The sequence below is a fragment of the Camelus dromedarius genome, chromosome 26 (assembly GCF_036321535.1).
Source record: "Camelus dromedarius isolate mCamDro1 chromosome 26, mCamDro1.pat, whole genome shotgun sequence".
Taxonomy (NCBI): Eukaryota; Metazoa; Chordata; class Mammalia; order Artiodactyla; family Camelidae; genus Camelus; species Camelus dromedarius.
Genome location: NC_087461.1, coordinates 22,323,338 through 22,341,754, shown reverse-complemented (window position 1 = coordinate 22,341,754; position 18,417 = coordinate 22,323,338). Strand labels below are relative to the sequence as shown.

Below are 18,417 nucleotides of genomic sequence, written 5' to 3'. Positions count from 1 at the left end.
CACACGGCACCCCCAATGAAAGCCCCCCAACATCAAGAGTAACTGAGAAGTAACTTGATTATATTTTTTTATTATTTAAAATTCAATTTAAAAACAGGAGGACATCCAGATTCAGCTCACCATCAACCTTTGTAAGAACATTACTGCACGACTCACATACAATATGCCAGTGAACATGGACTCTGACGACGCCCTTGGCTCAAGCAAGAACTTGTTTCTTACATAGGCGGGGGCTCCTCAAAGAGCAACCTGGAATTCAATTTCCGGGCAGCTGCTCAGTTGTAACCTCCATCAAATACATAGCTCCGTCATACGTTTATAGGACAAACACACCTACTCTAAATAAGCCATTAAAAATAACAGAGTTTCAAGTGCTTTTGGTTCTTTTTGAGAGTTAAACACTTTATTCTCTCCTTTGTTAGTTAAGGAAAAGAACCAAACACACACCTCCTGGAAAGTGAAATACTCCTAAAATACAGTTATTAGGGTGTGACCTTGGGGGAACACGAGCATCAGACACGGCACCTTCTGCTCACATTGAGCAGAATCTGATGAAATCTAAGGAATGTGAAATTTGTTTCTGGCTCTTAAAAACCTAAATCAACTCTCTCTCATGGCCACCTCCTGTAAGTGTTATGTTCCTACTGTAATACCATCTCGGGGGAAATCTAAATTATTTCTAGGTAGACTTTAAATCCCAGTATGATAATCCTACCAGGTTACCCAGCCTTTAGGCGTATCAGCATTCACCTGGGTCAGGTGGTATTTGGAAAAATCAGGTTGCTCAGGTAGAGGAATCTCCTAAGTGGAATTTTTTGGTGGTAGCCTGCATGAGGTTCTATCATTCTTTTTCTTTTAGCAATTCAAAAAACACTTATTAAGTTCTTGGTATTCACAATTTTTAAAACCCCTCCATCCACCCAACATTCACTGAGCACTAGTAGGGCAGCACTCTGTCTGGCGCCTGGAAATCAAACCACACTGAAGTACACAAGCTCGCAGGTGCCATGGATAAACCCACCCAGTATGTTTCCTGCCAGAGCAACATTCCAAACACAGCAACAGCCTGGAGGAGGGAGCGTCGACTGCTCCCAGAGACACTGAGCAGGCATCACAGAGAAGCTCCAGCTGCTTATCTTGTTTGCCTTTTCACTTTTCATCAGGACATTTTATAACAAATGCAAAAATATAGAAATGAGTACGAGTCTCCATGTAGCCATGACCCAGCTTTAACAATTAGTGACTTGGCCACTTTTGATTCGTCAATACCCCCACGTGTTGCCCTCCATCCCTCTGTTGTATTTTCAAAGTCAATTCTAGACATTTTTATCATTTCACCCATAAATACTGAGCTGCATTTGAAGAAGGACCTGGAATAGATCTTCCATGAGTAACATCCTTCTCCCCAACTATTCTCCCTGCCAGTGACCCTCCCAGACTTATATACCCCGATTCCTGTGGGTGACTCCAAATCTTTGGCTGGTTCAGGGCAAAGACCCAAGACTTCATGGGTGCCTTTGAGACGGCTGAAGGCCACGAAGGAGCTGATCCAGTGAAACCCCATCCTGCCTCACCAGGAATGCTGACCACGTTCTCTGGCCTTTGGTCCTCATAAAACTGCTAATTCTTCAGAAGCTTACTGAGCACCTAATGCGTGTACAAAATAGTGGTTACATTCCACATTCCTGTGTGCCCTTAGCAACCTCCGGGGGAACCTCAGACGGTAAGAGGCTTATCCTGAGGGCCGAGCTGCCCCAGAGTTGCTTCTTGTAGCCACCCTGATCGTCCCTGGGTGGGGAGACTGGTGCATCTGAACATCTGGCCTGTCTGCCTTCCACCCCTTCAGCGTTTCAACATCCACACATTAGTTACCCACCCCAGGACGTTATCCTGGACTCCTTGTCCTGCACAATTCTGCCTGTCCTTTAAGGCCACCCACCACTGTCTACCTCCATCACCACCCTTCCATCCAGGCCACACCATTCCCTTCCCTCAAGTGCTGCGATATTTAAGAATCATTCTGCCTTTAGCAGCCCTACCACCCACCTCATTCTCCACGCAGTGGCCGAGTGATCTTTACAAACACCTACAGAGTCAAGACCCACATCCTCACCACACCCAAGGAGGCCCTGCAAAGTTTAAGGCCGGCCGTGTGCCTCTCCAGCCTCACCACCAACACCTCCTCGCCAGCCCGCAACCAAAAAGCTCCTTTCAGAAAGAATCTGCTTTTCGGGTCTCTGTGCTCTTATCTGGGAAGCACCTTTTCTCTGCACCTGCTGCGCCCTTGCACAAAGGCGCCATCTCACACGCGTCCACGCCACTGAGAAGTCACCGTCTCCATTTAGCAGACGGGGAGGATGGGTGCCTCACCCACAGCCACAGAGTTAGTGCGCCAAAGACCGGGGGCCACGGGAGTAACCTGCCTGCCTGTCACCCTCCATCAGGGCAGTAGTCCCAGATCTACAACTCTTAGTGTGTATAATGAAGCATATCTGCTCATCCCAAACTCCATGGGATTCTGTCTTTGTGGGATATTTCTGTTTTCAATCAGGCTTCAACAGCTTCTCAAATTTTGCATTTGTTTTAGTTAGAGGTTTCAAAGTTTTCTCAAGCCATATTTTAAAATGTTAAGAATGTTAAGTATTGCATCAGAGCTCCACAACATTGTGAGGGCACAGAGAGCCATACAGACATCAACTGAAATGCCAAGTGGTTCAGCGACATGATTTCAAAGAACAAGATAAAGGTAACAGCAGAACCTGGCCTTCAATATCAAAGCAGCACGACTATGTCAAGGGCGATGTGCGTGGTTTTCTAGACGGCAAAAAAATCACATTATTTGTAGACTTTGTGTGCTCAAAAATACCTTCATGATCATTTGGTACAACCTTCTTCATTTGACAGACAAGGAAACTGAAGCCCACAAGTTAAGCAAGTTACTTGAGCTAAATTAATTCTTTTGCCTCTGGGTGTCCGCAGAAATACCAGCACATTATTGTGACAAAACTTTGACACTGAATACTCTGTAATCCAAAAGACAGAGAAACACAACTCTCGATCTACCTTCCAGTTTTGGGGCATAAAAATTGTGAGAATTTTGCCATCCATTGTGAGAGCAGGGAAGACAATGATATCTTGATTTTCCACTTAAAGGTCAGTGTTAAATTTGGCACTAAATCAACACAACAGAGGAAGTAGGCAAAGTTGCAGGCTTAACAAGTATTTGCTTTGACTATGTCAATCAGGAACACAGGCAATTCAGACCCAATACTCAGCTTTTCCAGAACCACAGGAAGCAATGCAGGCTGTGGGTACCTGTTTGAAGTCAGGGCTATTTCAGGCTGTTCAGAAACTTGGCATATTCTTCTCCTCTTGGGAGCAGGGTTTCTCCTCCTATCTTTGGACCTGTCTTTTCCTAGAAAAGTGAAAATAGTTTAATAAGAAATAGGTCAACATTATTTGCATGGGTCTCTAAAATCAATCACCTTGCAAATGACATACCTTTAACATTCCATCCCGTTCCCATTTGAAGAGGCCACAGTTACTGAAACAGAAAAGATAGGATTTACTCAGCAGTGAGGTTATGGGACCACACAGATAAAGGAAATGGTGCTCTCTGCACTTGGGGGAAGAGCTCCCCTATTTAAGCAGAAGCTGATCAAGGTGACATTCATATTACAGGCTATGCTTTATTGCTACTAAAAATACACATTCTGATGATTTGAGAAGTGCACTTCAACTCTGTAATAAGCTAGATACTTCAGAGAAGGAATTCCAATGGGAGGGTAACAGGGCTGTGCACACTGCAGGTAATGCATGCAAGCATGGTTTCTATTTTTTTTTTAATTTTTTGAGGGGGAGGGAAATAATTAATTTTTAGAGGAGGTACTGGGTACTGAACCCAGGACCGTGTGCATGCTAGGCATGCACTCTACCCCTTGAGCTATACCCTCTCCCACAAGCATGGTTTTTATTGATGGTCACTGGGGTGACCCTTGGATTGAGGAAGCTTGCCTACAGCCATGTGTAGCCCACGGCTTGCCCCTTTCTCCTTCTTTGGAACTGAAAGGTTGTAATAAGAAAGGATTACTCTTCCTTCTAGTTTGGACAATCCTTCCCCCTTTTCAGTAGTGAGAACAGGGAAGTCTATGATATCCTGATTTTCCACTTAAAGGTCAATATCAAATTTGGTGTTAAACCAACACAACAGGAAGGAAATCTTCTCGTAACCCAAAGATTTCACTTTCTTATTAGTCAAAGAGCCTAGAGGCTCTTATTCCCATAGGTGAGCCCAACCCTGAGAAAGCACGGGGATACTATGGGGAAAGCTTATTTTCTACAAAGTTTACTCTGGGGAAGAGAGAGGGAAACAGAAAAGAAATACAGTGACGTCCTGAGAATCTGTCTCCCAGCACTGCTGGGTCTGAGACGGTCTGGGGCCAGGGGGCTGCCCCACCAGCTGCATCCTTCCTCCCTCTCTGGCTTAGACGCCATTCCTGCCCGAGCGTCAGCACCAATGACCTTAGGCTCCGAGCCTCTCCCCGGCTAGAGACCAGTTCAACATCTATGGAGAGAACTCTCGCAGCCTCCTACCAGACCAGTGATGATACTATGCACAACTCACTGTCGGGGCCAGTAGCTGTCCAGCCTGCCATGCCCATTTGTGTATTACCTACCAACCGCAAAGCTGAGTAGCTGTGAAACAGACCAAGGGCCTGCTAGGCCTAATGTATCTACTCTCTGGTTTTATACAGAAAAAGTGCCCACTTCTGCTCTAGAGCAAGAATTGCTGAGAGAAACCAGGGGAGGCAGATGTTCTTGACAAAATAATAGTGCCACCTGGAGACTGAAAGGCATCGTGCTCTTCCATTTGAGTTGTTCTTACCGCTTGTCCTCAAGGAACATATTTCTCTGCTCTCAAATGTTTTACATAAGCTCTTGCTGTTGGAAGCCAGGTATCAATATACAAATGGCTACTTAAAACAATTCTCATCTGGACTGTGAAAAAGTTCACAAGCCAGCTCCTGATCAGGTGGTGAACTAGCATGGGGCCGTGTCCCCCCACCCCCACCTCAAACTGTCTCTGGAGAACTTGAAGTGAGGGTGAAGTTTGGGCTCCTGGAAATAAATAACAACCACAATGAAATGAGCAAACAAAAAGGTAGTGAGAATGTTCTGCTGAGACCTTCTTGGGAAGACTAAGGGTGATTTTGAAATTGCCTCAAATTCCAAATTCAATTTCCAAATTCCAAATTCAACACCGTACAAATTATGTCCTTCAAGAATAATGCAATGAAGTTAGAAATTAATAACAAAAAAAAAAAAAAGAAAAAAGAAAAAGTTATTCCTATATATCTGAAAATTGAAACAATATTACTAATTCTTGGGTGAAAAAGGAAATCATCCAGTATGTTAAAAAATGTTTTTTTTAAGTAAAAGTAGATTTATTTATAGAGACGTACACTCCAAAGACAGCGCAGGCCATCTCAGAAGGCAAGAGAAAGGATAAGAGGTGTGGGGCTGGGTGTTCAGATTAAAGAAAAAGTAGATACACACTCCATAGACAGAGCGCGGGCCATCTCAGAAGGTGAGAGGAGTAAGAGACCCAGGATGTTAAAGAATACTTTTAACTACGTCAAACTTTGCAGCCTGAGTATAAGCTTTAAACTCCTTTATTCTGAAGAAGTACAGAAAGGTAGAAAGCAAACCCAAAGAAATGAGAAGGGCAGAAAGATAAAGGCAGAAATCAATAAAACATGAAGAAAATCAATAAACACTTAGAAAACCAAAAGATGGTTTTCTGAAAAGGTTAACGGAATCAAGAGATTTCTGTCAAGGTTGATCTTGAAAAAGAAAAGAAAAAAAAAAACAGAACAAAATATAGTAAATACCCATTAATAAAAATTAGCAACTAATAGACTGAAAAAAAGTATATTAGGGACAACTAAATGTTGATAAATTTGACAAACTAAATGAAATGGATTCCTAGAAAAATATAAAATGCTGAAACTGGCAGAAGAGAGACCATGAAATCGATTATCAAAGCCACCTCCCCCCTCAAAAACAGGGCCTAAATAATTTTATGGCTGAGATTCATTAAACTTTCAAGAAATAATTGCTATTTAATATAAATTATTTCAGAAAGCTGCCTGATTCATTTTATAAGGCTCATATATTTTGGTTCCAAAACCAGGTTAAGTCTATACAAGAAAAAAAGGTCAAATTTACTTATGAAGATAGGTAAAAAATTCACATATAAAATATTAGCTAACTGACTATACCAGTGTACTAATATTAAAAAATCATGAAGAGAAGTAGGGTTAACCAAGGAATAAAAGAAAAGTTCGATTTAGGAAAATTTAACAATGGAATGCACCACAATGATAAAGGAAAATAAAATCACACAGTGAAGAACAGATACCTAACAATGATGACAGTGAGTGAGGAAGGGGACAGAGAAACACAAAAATGAAGAGGGTGCTGGATGGACCAGTGACTGTTCTACAAACTGCGGTGTGATCGTCCACCCCGAACTCCACAGGTACTGTTCAGTGTGTTCTACGTGAACCGTGCCCCCTGAGTAGTCAAACCAGCAGCTCTGCCTCTATCTGAAATCCCCCTCAAAGTAAAAGCAAAAAGTCCCTTAAAACACACATACTCACATATTTAAAAAACGTGAATAACCCCTTACAGTGGAGGAAAAAAACTCCCTATGCGAGCCCTCCACACACACACACACGTCACCAACCCACCCTACCCAGGCTCCGTTATTTTATTCAACAAACATTTCTGATAACTACTGTGCATTGGGCACAATATTAAGCGAGTACTGGGGACACTGCCGTGAAAGACGCAGGGTCCCCCACCTCCAGGAGTGCTCAGGGATGTCCAGGAGCTGCAAGGGGCACAGAACAAGGTTGACCCTCCCTGGGTGGAGGATGCCCAGAGTCCCCAGGGAAAAGCCATCACACAGGAATGGGGAAAATGTTTAAGGGGGTGGATGGGACCAAGAACCCTGGCGATTCTCATACCTGCAGTGCTTCTGGGGGAGCCTGTCCAGGGAGATACTTCTGTTTCCACAGGGACACTTGAAAAACCTCTTCACCCCGTCATGCCAGTGGTAGTTGTGCTGCTCACTGACGCAGGTCTCCAAGGGCTTGAAGTGGGTGTACGCACACTGCATGAAACCAAAGGAATGTACACGTCTGGTCAACAGCTCTGAGGGACAGCAGCACTATTTACAGCAGACAGGACATGGAAGCAACCTAAATGTCCATCGACAGATGATGGGATAAAGAAGCTGTGGTATATATGCATAATGGAACACTCCTCAGCCATTAAAAAAAGAATTAAAAAATGCCATTTGCAGCAACATCGATGAACGTGGAGATTGTCATTCTAAGTGAAGTAAGCCAGAAAGAGAAAGACAAATACCATAGATATCACTCATACCTGGAATCTTAAAAAAAAAGACACAAATGAACTTACTTACAAAACAGAAACAGACTCACAGACATAGAAAACAAACTTATGATTACCAAGGGAGAATGAGGGTGGGGAGGGATAAATTGGGAGTTTGAGATTTACAGATACTAACTACTATATGTAAAATGGACAAACAACACGTTTCTTCTGTACTGCACTGGGAACTGTATTCAGTATCCTCTAGTAACCTATAATGAAAAAGAATGTATGTACGTATATGGATGATTGAAACATTAAGCTGTACACCAGAAATTGACACAACACTGTAAATTGACTAGGCTTCAATAAAAATAAACAAATAAACAAAAACAAAACAACAAAACAGAGCGCTGAAGGGGAAACGGGCCAGCTGCTGCGAGGCAGTCTGTTCCTGAGGACTTCTGTCCTCTCCTCGCCACCAGCAGCCACCAGCGGAGCTCCCCTCTCATCCCCCAGCTGCACTGATCTGTGTGACCCTTTGACGTTCCTCCTCCTGATACCACTTTTCCTCACATCTCCAGCCTGGCCAGGTGTGAGATACACAGCCACCTTTCGTAGCATCAAGACGATGGCTAGGGCCAAGGGAGAAAAGGACTGGGAGCCTCCGCCCAGCTGTGGCCGGTCTGTGCTGCACTCATTCTCGTCTCTGGTTGCAAGGCCGCAGACCCTAGGCGTGGGGTCTGTGTAGGGAGGACCATCAGCTGCTCTTTCATTTTTCTCTTGTAAGGCCTCCGAAAAGGATAGACGCTTATTACTACTCCTGTTTCATAAACAGCAAAACCAAGACAGACATTAATAATTCACTTTTAATGTTGATCTTCAAAAGGATTGAAAAGAACAAGAAATGGTGGGAGAAAGTTGAAGCAGGGCCAGGACAGTGTGGTGTAATTTCTGGTAATCACACTGCGTCTGGAAGAACAACTCTTGGCCTTGGCAACCTCAAAGAGGGCAGAGCAGAGTGGTGTACCACCTGGGGTAGGCAGAATAATCCCCTGAAGTCAGGCACACCCTAGTCCCTGGAACTGTAAGTATGCTATGCTACACGGCAAAAGGAATTCAGGTTGCAGATGGAATTAAGGTCGCTAATCAGTTGATTTTAAGATTGAGAAATTATCCCTGATAGTCCAGGTGGGCCCAGTGGAGTCACAAGGGTCCTCAAGAGTGGAAGTGGGACACGGGGGAGGAGGTCAAAGCAATGCGATGAGAGGATTCAACCAGCCGTTGCTGGCTCTGAAGATGGAGGAAGGGGCCACAAGCCAAGGGATGCATGTGAGCTTGAGAAGCTGGGAAAGGCAAGGACACGGATTCTCCCCTAGAGCTTCGACACACCATACTGACACCTGGATTTTACCCCAGTGAGACTCAGACTTCTGACCGACAGAACTGTAAGATAAATTTGTGCTGTTCTAAGCCACCCAGTTGGTGGTATTTGTCACAGCACCAACAGGAAACAAACACACCAGCTCTGTGCCAGTACAGCCATGTTGGCAGAGTAGAAGCTGTCCTCCGAGGTAAATGCTTTCCTGATGCTCCAGGGTCCCCACTTTCTCAAGGAAGCAGCTGGTTCAGGGCCACCCCCATCACGTAAACAGAATCTAAGGTTCTCAAAGTAAAGATAGAGAAAACTGTACCTGGTAAGCTAAGCCTCTCCTTCCTCTTACAGGTGCCCATGAGGCCAATTAGCCATGTAGGTGTATTTAGAAGATATGAAGGAGTAGAGCTCAGCAAACAGTTTTTTTTTATTACTGTTGAGGAATAGAGGATTTTGAATTTTCTAACAGACTCAGTGAAAAATTCTGCAGAGACAATAATACAATTTACACTCTGCCTTGAGAGTCCATCTTGTAGGTGAGGCCCTGAGTAGAAGGGGACAACAGTAGCTGATCACGACCTCTGATCAAATCAAGTTGTTCAACCGAGGTCCCAGGGACTGGGGACCACGGGCTGAGGATGGGATAAAACTTGAGAAGAGCTAAGAATACCTGGACCCAGTGGTCCAAGGGGAAGAGGCTCATCTGCAGAACTGGGACCTGTGGTCAAATGGGGAGCATCTCACTACAAATGCTGCCATCGGAGCTCGGTGGCCGGGTCACGGGAAGCCAGGTCCTGGGCTGTGGCAGGCTGTTTAGTTTCCAGCCTAATTAAATGACCTGGACAGGATGCCAGTCACAAGACGTGCCCCCCAATGCCACAGAGGCTCCATGTCCTGCTGAGTCATGAGCCCCAGACAGGCCGCGGTGGGAGCCATCCCCTGCACTCACCGTCTTGCATGTCACTACCCGACATTTCACCTCCCGGATGCTTCTCATCTTTTCTTCCATTTGTTCTTTCTTCACCAGGGGCTCAAAATACTGTTCCTGCAGCTCAGCCTCGGCCTGGAAGGATAAGACATCCAGAAGACCTTGGACCAAATCTGATATATACTCAGGCAGCTGTTTAATAACAATCAAATCAGAACCAAAGAGACAAGCTAAGTGTACAAGGACACTTGATTGTGGCTCATCGAACTGCAACTCAAAAGATGTAAGCAGAAACAAGCCCTTAACAAGCAAAAAGAACATATGAAAGGGTTTGGTGATTTGTAAAACGCTAAATACAAATTTAAACTACTAACGTGATTAAGAATGTCATCAGGTCAAGTGTGCACTGGAAGGGGATCACTTCAACTGTGCCAGTGCAGACTCGGCTGTGGGAGGTGCCGGACGCCTCCCCAGTGATGATACCGACCACTCGGTACTGTTCTCCAGACCAAGTACCTGGCAGGCGCCATCCCTGCTTGTCTGAACAACAGGAAGAAAGTGTGAGGGCAGAGACATATTCACAGCAGGACGTGGTCCCAGCTCTGGAGCCAGCACAGCTGGACAAGGCAGGGAGCACAAGGCCCTTAGTGGCCGCAAGAGCCAAGGAGCTCAGCTCTACAGTCTTTCAGGGTCTGCTTGAGCACCTCTCTTGATTGAGTCCCAAGTCCAGTAGAAAGATGTAACATAAAACTGCCTCATCAGTCACTTGTTAATGAAAAGAAGGGCAGATCATTCAGAGTACTGGCACTAAATGGAGGACATTTTGAAAATTTCCGGGAGCGCTTTTTTTGTTACTCCAGTCACTGCTACCATCACTACTGGCAGGGACCAGGGATGCTACACCTTCTGCAGTGCATGGAACAGGCCCTCATGTATTACAGAATTGTTCTGCATGTTCTACACGGGCATCCATGTGGATGAAAAACCTGACATAACCCTGGAACCTAACAGCTTTATATACAACCTACAACACTCATGCATCATTTTAATATACATGGACTATTCCAAAGGTGCAACCAGACAACTCCTGTGGATGTTGAGGGACAACTGTGCTTTGATGTCTTCAAAAGTTTCCTAGGACTATTCACTATTTAAAAAAATAAATTACATTGTCAAAGAAATAGGTCCATGGTATTAAGTTATCAAGAAAATGCATCTATTGAGTCCTCATCTCTAGCTGTCTGGTAAATCCACTTATACACGCGTGCAAGTCCACGCCTCTGACCACTTCGTTATTTCTTCAAGGGCAGTTGTGCCCATGTATTTTACATAATGAAATACATATTTTTTTATCATAAACATTTTCCCCTTTCCCTCTTTGTATTACAGCTAGGCTTATATTGATATTTTTGAAATTACTAGGTAGGTAATTTATAATATCCACAAATTTAGTTTCAGAATAATAAGGGAACAATACAAAATACTTATTATTAAAAAGGGGCATTGTGAATGCTGGGTTGATTAATTATTGATTTAGAGCATTTAAAGTACAATATAAAAATGTATGAATGCAAAAATCCTTTCCCCTACTGCAAGGCAGAAAACAGTAGGTTGTGGAGAGCCATTTAGACATAACTTCACAGTCATAATTACATGTAAACATTTTTAAAATAAGTTAACTACTGAAAATTGAAACATAGTTGACTTAATAGTATATTAGTTTCAAGTGTATAGTATAGTAATTCAATATTTTTACAGACTATACACCACATAAAGTTATTTAAGAGCATTGACTAAAATATTTTATAATACTGAAGTCAACTTAAATAATGTTGAACGATATCCTTCAGTGCAACAAAGGCAAAGCTAAACTCTATTAGCAATATTTCTATTCTTCAAAACAAACTCAAACTGACCAAGCTACGTCTTGGTCGAGGTAACAGGAACAGACTCTGGTCCCACGACAAAGCGCCTGAGTCTGAGGAAGTCCCCGTCACCTCTGACCCCCTGGGCTCTTTCTTACCTCTTTTAGGATCCCCGTGTGCCTCGATTTCGCTTTTAGAATTGTCTGGAATTCCTCTGATTCCAGGTAGGCGAGCTGTTCTCTCCTCTTCTTTCTGGCAGGCTCCAGTCCACCCTCATCTAGAGCAGAAAGAGAAGGCCTGAGCCTTTCCAGAGGAACGTCAGGGAGCCGGCAAGCCTCACTGTCTCAGCTGCCCCACTCTCTCTGCCTTTGCCCACGAGGCCCTTCAAACTGAACTGACCCCACTTGGACCAGCAAAGGAAGGCTCTTAAAAGAAACGAGCTGAGAAGTACAAACTAGAATATGGGGTGTGTGTACCCGCACACGCGTGAGCGTGTGTGTCTGGCAGATTTGATCTCTAGATTAGAATCTCTTTTTCACCTAAAAACAGGAGCCAATTATGGTCTAACAACAACAAAGAAATTCCTACTTACAAACTGATGTTCAAATGACACTGCCATCCCAGTACTTCCATTAAAAAAGTAAATAAATAAGTCTAATTACCTCCCCCTCCAAACAAACAAAAAAAAAAACAAAAAAACCCCACAGTCAGCTTCAGTTTTAAAAATAAAAATTGGACAATTTAAAACAAAGAAATTCTACTTCTTTCAAAGCAAATCTTTATAGTGATACATATGTACAAAGATCCAATGAGTAATCTCAAGTTTTCACATTATGCGGAATTTCAGTTTAACTTAATGTGACTATAAAAAAAAAAATCAGTTTCAGCTGCAGAAATTCTACTCAGGTACTGTCCATAGAGGTAAACTGAAGTAAAACACTGGCTTTTGATGTCAGGGAGGCTGGTTATGTCTTAGAACGTTTCCTCCGTGAGTGATGTCTCTTTCCCATCACCAAGTCTGAAACTCCCAGTACCTTGAGGAGAAAGTATGCTGCTCGTTTCTGCACGTTCCTTCACTTCCAGGACATCCTGTGGTTTCTTTAGTTTCTTCTTAATGCTATTTGGGTCTGTTTTTTGAAGCATCTGGCCCTTTGCCCTTAATTTTGTTATAGCAGCTAACTAGAAAAAATGAAAAGCGAGGGAGATAAAAATCTAAAAGATGAGACAGACAGACATCTGGAGCTTTGCACCCCTTTCCAGTGATTAACCAGTGAATTCTGGCTGTTCTCAAACATAAATTAGCAAAGTATACCTTCATTTAACTTAGCGTTATTAACACAATTATTAAAGTTTAAGAGAATGGAAGATAGGCCTCTAAGTTACTGAACCAAGTCTCAGTATATTTAAATATCAATAGTTAGTTTAACATCAGCTAGTCTGTAGGCTTTCAGACCCCCAGAGGAACAACATAAACATTGTGGAAGTGTGTTTCAGGACGGACAGCATTAGGGCAGAGTTCCAGCTCTGCCACTAACTAGTTTATAGCCTGACTTAACTGTTCAGCCTCGGTTTCTACCTTTACAAAATGGGAATGGCAGAGCACTAACCTACCTTTTAGGATTGTGGCTGTAAGGATAAAATGAGGTAAAGCACGTACTGCACACAGCACGTACACAAATGCCACAGGCACAGAGTAACAGTATATACACGTGTCATCGCTATTATTATCACTGCAGGGGCGGCTTTAGTTTGCAGCTAGCCTCCGCCCTTCATGCGCTTCCAGCTGCTAACTGGGACAAAGAGGAGACAGGCTCAAGGCAAGGACTCAGGGTGACTCGGGGGGTTCTGACCACCCCCAACTCCCACTTCAATCAGAGCAACTTAGCTTCCATCTGTCTACAGAATAGGCTTCTGTGTCAGATTCCTTTTAGAGAAAGATTCTTTAAACCACTATTTGACAATTCAATGGCCTCAACAATTCCAAGCACGTTTCCCCCTAAGACTGGTGTCTCCAGCTGTAAAACAGTATCTTCTAGGTTACCTGCTGCAGTCTGACAGCAAACAGTCCGAAGATAATGGCTAATTTTCTTGGATTAAATTAATGGCACTAAATTGACACCCATTATCATCTCAAATTCCTCTGACTCTAATTATCATGATCAATAAATAGGTATGAGGTGTCAGTCTTTCCTGGTCACAAGTATGTAAAATTTGAAACTCCAGCCACGTCTCACAGAATGATAATTCAGGTGGTGAAGAAACTAGATGCCAGCTACCTTTTTGGCTTCTGCTAATGCACTCAGTTTCGGTCTTGGTGGCGGTGACTCATCAAAAAAGAGGACGTCGTCTCCTTCTGAGATGCCTCTTGCAAGCTTGGGCGTCTGTGTGGCTGGGGCTCCTTCCATCCTGGGGAACTCAGCTCCCACTGGGGGAGACTGCAAAGGGGGCTGCAGAGAGGAGGAAGGCGCAGCCAGGTTCTTCACCTCACTCGAGCTTTGGAGAAATCTTTAAGGAAAACAGGCAGTCACAAACTACGTGAGCACAAAACATACAGACTGGGAGACTGCAGGCAGGCCACCAGCTGATAAGTAAAATGATTTTCCCTCCTTGGTTACTAATTCTGATTAGCACACGGTAAAAACAATACTAGCCTCATTAACTCTTCAGTTAATTATCTTCAGCTAACTCTTCAGTTAATTAATTATCTCACCAGTTTAGAACTAATTACTATTTGTCTTGACTGGCTTTCCAGTGGGTGCTGCCGATGGAGCGTAGCCCTGAGGCAAGCTGCAGACTACGCTCCCAGCCCTCTAGTTAGAGCTGGATCCTTCAGGAACTCACTGAATCGCTCTGTATTTTGTTTACTCTACTGAGAAGAGGTATGCAATGCATTTGGAAGTCCTAACACAAAGGTGCTATAATTCACACGGTGACTGTTTTATATATGGTTTTCAAGGGCTACTTAAAAACAACAAACATCAGGAATCATCCAGCCCAAAGCCCTCAAAAGAGATGAAGTCCCCACTGCTCGTAAGTGACAGGCTCAGGACTGGTACCAGGTAACCCCGGGCCAGTATTCTTTTCGTGACCACACACCCACTCCTGGAAGCTCCAGGATGAGTTTGCAAACTGTCTATCAGATCCTGCCCAGAGATATGTTTTGTTTGGCCAGCAAATTCTGAAAAACTTCAAACTGTAATGCCTGGAAACTGACAGGTGCTCTTTACTTCCTACAAGGTCCACAGCTCCATGTATATTTTTATGTCCATACCTATATATTCTGTCCTTCAGCACCCAGAGTTGGGACAGCTAATGGCTCAACATTGGAGAACAGGGAGGTGTGACTTCTCTCTGGCTTTCAGTTACATTAGTCATAAGACAAGGATAAAAACACCTGGTAGATTACGGGAAGGACCAAACGAGACACGTATGCTTGTAAAACACGGTGTTCAGTGCACGCTGGGTGCTGTAAACAGTAGTTCATATTACTATTCAGACAACCTGAAGCCAAGAGTCTTTGATTTGTTTACCTTCCACACCCATTTCCACTTGATTTTGCCTCTAAAAAGACTCTCCATGTTCAGTGCCTCATTTTCATTGCTGACCTGAACAAATGCAAAATCTACACATTGGCTTAGCCTGTAACTAAAAACCTACCTGGGGCAAAACTGAGAAACGGATGCCAAAGAGGTTAACATCTACCTTCCCTGTTCACAAACTCCTTACACACCACTCCTTCCTCTTTTCCACAGTGCTGTTAATTACTGCAGACTGTGGCCCTTGGTCTCAGGATGCACAAGTCAGAAATACATCACTTTAAGTGCCATCTATTTAGGTTATGTTAAAATTATCTTTTAAAGACTTTCAAAGTTAAGAAGTAGTCAACCACCCCAAATCCAAAGCCACATTTTTGAAATCTATTAAGACATTCTCAGGATTCCTGAGATGAATTATCTAAACAGGGAATATTAACTCTATTACTCCCACCGTTTCTGTATGTCTTCTGATTTCTTTTTCCGCATCTCTAGCATACGCTGCTTCTGTTGCTTCAAGAGGGCTGATGCTGAGATAGACTGGAAAGCAGGTTTCAGGCTCCCCATGGTCCCTAAAACACAAGCCACAGGCTGAGGGGGTTCTGTGAGGCTGTGGGAACCCAGGTGTGGACACCAGGGCAGGGACAGGCTGACTCTACCTGATGGCGTGGCTTTGGCTAAATGATGTTTCAAGTTTCTGGCTCCACAAGTAGGCAAGTCCATCAGTTCCCTGAATTCCTCAGAGCATGACAAGCTCTTCTGGGGTATTCCTGGAATATGCAAACATCAGCTTTAGAGGACTCAAAATTCAGACTATTTTATGTCGCGTGACATCACTTTTTAAACTCTGCTTTTGTAACTTGGTCCTTTGTAAATGAAGAAGATGAAATAACAAGTGAAAAGAGAATCCTTAACCTCTAACATCAGACCAGTAGGACTGCAAGGGTAAGACACATTTATCTTATTTTGAATACTGACTAGAATACCAGTATTTGTGGGGTCCATTCATACCCTATTTCTGGAATATGCACTATGGGTCCATGCTAGACCTTGACCACTTATCAACAGAGCCCCAAGGACAGGGTGGAGGTGGCACTCTCTGACCTAGACCTGCTTCAGCGAAAGGTAACTGATGAGTTTGACTAAGAACTGACATTACTGATTCTAGTGCTGGACACTAAGAATTAGACCCAGATACAAGAAGACATTTTAAAAAGCATACCAAGCAAAGACACAGCTAAGATTAATATGCTGTTTTTTCTTAAGACGCTGCCAACCAAGCTTGGTTCCTTCAGCTCAGGCCACATCATTCACTAAGCATAACTTACAGTAGGAATTAACCATTTTCAGTCCTGACTACATATTTAAGCCAGAGAAAGAAACATAGTATCGAGAAACTAGTTACCTAGTTTTTGTCGAGTTTCCTGAAGGATCAAGTCTGTGCCCTTAACCACCAGATTAGTCAAAGTGGTTTGAATCTTCTTTTTAGGCGCGACAGCAGCTGCACTGAAATGACAAGAGTCACCCCCTCAAAAAAGGAAAATCACCGAACTTCAGTGCTCCAGGAGGTAACGAAGGTGCAGAAGTAGTCATTTATTACAAACTGTTGAGGTTTCTCAAAGCGCACCAAGTATGCAGACTTCCATAATAACGTGGCCCCGCAGCATTCGTGGTGCGTGGATTGTCAGAGGTGTAAAACAACAGGCAGCCCACACCTCTGCCTGAAGACCATTCCAGGACAGCAAGTTGGCAAAAGAGAGAAAAAATATGCCAATACTTCGATCAAATAGTCTGGGATTTACCTAAGATCTATGCAAAAATTCAGAATATTAATGTAAGTTTTGTTTGTACTGTTAAAAGTTGGAAATACTATTGTTTATTCATGAGGAATTAGAGCCATGTAAAAGAAGACAATGTAGCCATGAAAAATAAAGCTGTAAGTGAATCTTCCAAAAAAAAGAAAACCTCATCTTATGTGGGGAAAAAAGAACGTTGCAAAGTATAGGTATAATTTGATCTCATTTTATATTATTAAAAATATCCACATACAGGAATAAAAACCTAGAATCATATATACCAACAGTTATCTAGGTGGTGGGATTACAGATGGTTTTCACTGTCTACTTTTGGCTAAACTGTACATGCATTAAAAAAAAAACATATGTGCATTGCTTTTTGCAATTTGCAAAAAAATACAGAAATTATTTTAAATCTTAAAAATGTGCTTGATATTACAAAGCACAGAGGAAGTGAGAAGGAGTCCTCTAGCCCAATTTCTGCTGGATTGAGAACAAAATCTATGTTTTGTTTTTGACCCAAGTGTAGCTCCCCTGAGCCAGGTCCCATGTGTCACATCCTCAGATGTGCTTTCTAGAGTCTGGTGACAAGGCCATCGATCACCTACTGCAGGGACTCTATGGAGAGGCTGAGGTCCCCTGAGGAGAGGCCATGGATACTGGCCTCAGAAGCATCCCAGTCCCCTGTGAGGCTTCCTAAATTAAATGTGGGTTCCAAGAGATGAGCAACCTCAGCCTAACGGTCATGAGGAAAATGATTTCAAGGATGTCAACACTATGATTAACACTCTCTAATGGCCACTCAGCCCTGACAAAGTTGCACTATTCATGTCAGAAGCCAAAGAGGAAGCATGGGCTCCCTGTTAAAGACCACCGTGACCTGACTCAGAATCTCCGCCTCCTCAGTGTTTTCCTCTCTACCGGGGAATGGAAGACGCCCTCATGCACCTTGTTCCAGGCAGAGTGCTAAGAAAGATAAAACCCACTGAAGTCTTCCAGGCCTGGGACAGAAATGTACAACCGCTGGGTTTATCTTTAAAAAACAAGCAAGACCCTCATCCCCAAAGCAGCCCTGAGAATGTCTCACATTGAGGCTGCATACGAGGCTGAAGACACGCCTCCGTAGTAAAAACCATCCTGACACAGCCGTTCCTTCAGACTGATGCCTTTGCGGGCGAACTTCTTTGGAATTCGGCCTCCGGAGAAGGTGGACTGCAGGTCGGCTCGCCTGGCGCTCAGCTTCTTGTACTGGGCCTGGATGTGATACTGACAGTACTCACAGTCGTTCTGGAAAAAGGAGGAATGGCTGCATCAGGGTTGGTGCAATGTGCTGGGGACAAAGTTAACAGATACCGCTCCTTTCTCCCAGCCTCACAGAGAGCTATTCTGCGAGCAGAACCCTCCCTGCTGACTTCAGAGACCGTTCTCAACGCATAGCTATGCAGCGACTAAGGGAAAAAAGTTCTTCCCTAAACTCCTCTTAACACATACTTTGGGTTAAAGAAAAAGTGGTATCATT

At 43.6% G+C, this 18,417-nt stretch overlaps 1 protein-coding gene across 3 annotated transcripts in view; it reads right to left on the bottom strand.

Annotated features, from left to right (window-relative positions):
* The window catches only part of MCM10 (minichromosome maintenance 10 replication initiation factor), a 98,720-nt gene that overhangs the window by 65,385 nt on the left and 14,918 nt on the right, over positions 1-18,417 (bottom strand). For 2 of the 3 annotated variants that reach the window (XM_064479517.1, XM_064479518.1), the window contains exons 10-20: positions 17,986-18,185; positions 16,508-16,608; positions 15,762-15,872; positions 15,557-15,674; positions 13,846-14,074; positions 12,604-12,748; positions 11,728-11,846; positions 9,726-9,839; positions 7,032-7,177; positions 3,502-3,544; positions 3,316-3,415 (exon numbers count right to left, since the gene is read on the bottom strand). In XM_064479517.1, coding sequence (XP_064335587.1) covers positions 3,332-3,415; positions 3,502-3,544; positions 7,032-7,177; positions 9,726-9,839; positions 11,728-11,846; positions 12,604-12,748; positions 13,846-14,074; positions 15,557-15,674; positions 15,762-15,872; positions 16,508-16,608; positions 17,986-18,185 — 1,410 coding nt within the window. In that variant the 3' untranslated portion in view covers positions 3,316-3,331. Of the gene's footprint in view, positions 1-54; positions 3,416-3,501; positions 3,545-7,031; positions 7,178-9,725; positions 9,840-11,727; positions 11,847-12,603; positions 12,749-13,845; positions 14,075-15,556; positions 15,675-15,761; positions 15,873-16,507; positions 16,609-17,985; positions 18,186-18,417 lie in introns of those variants that run through there. The other variant, XM_010993691.3, reaches the window with a different exon arrangement.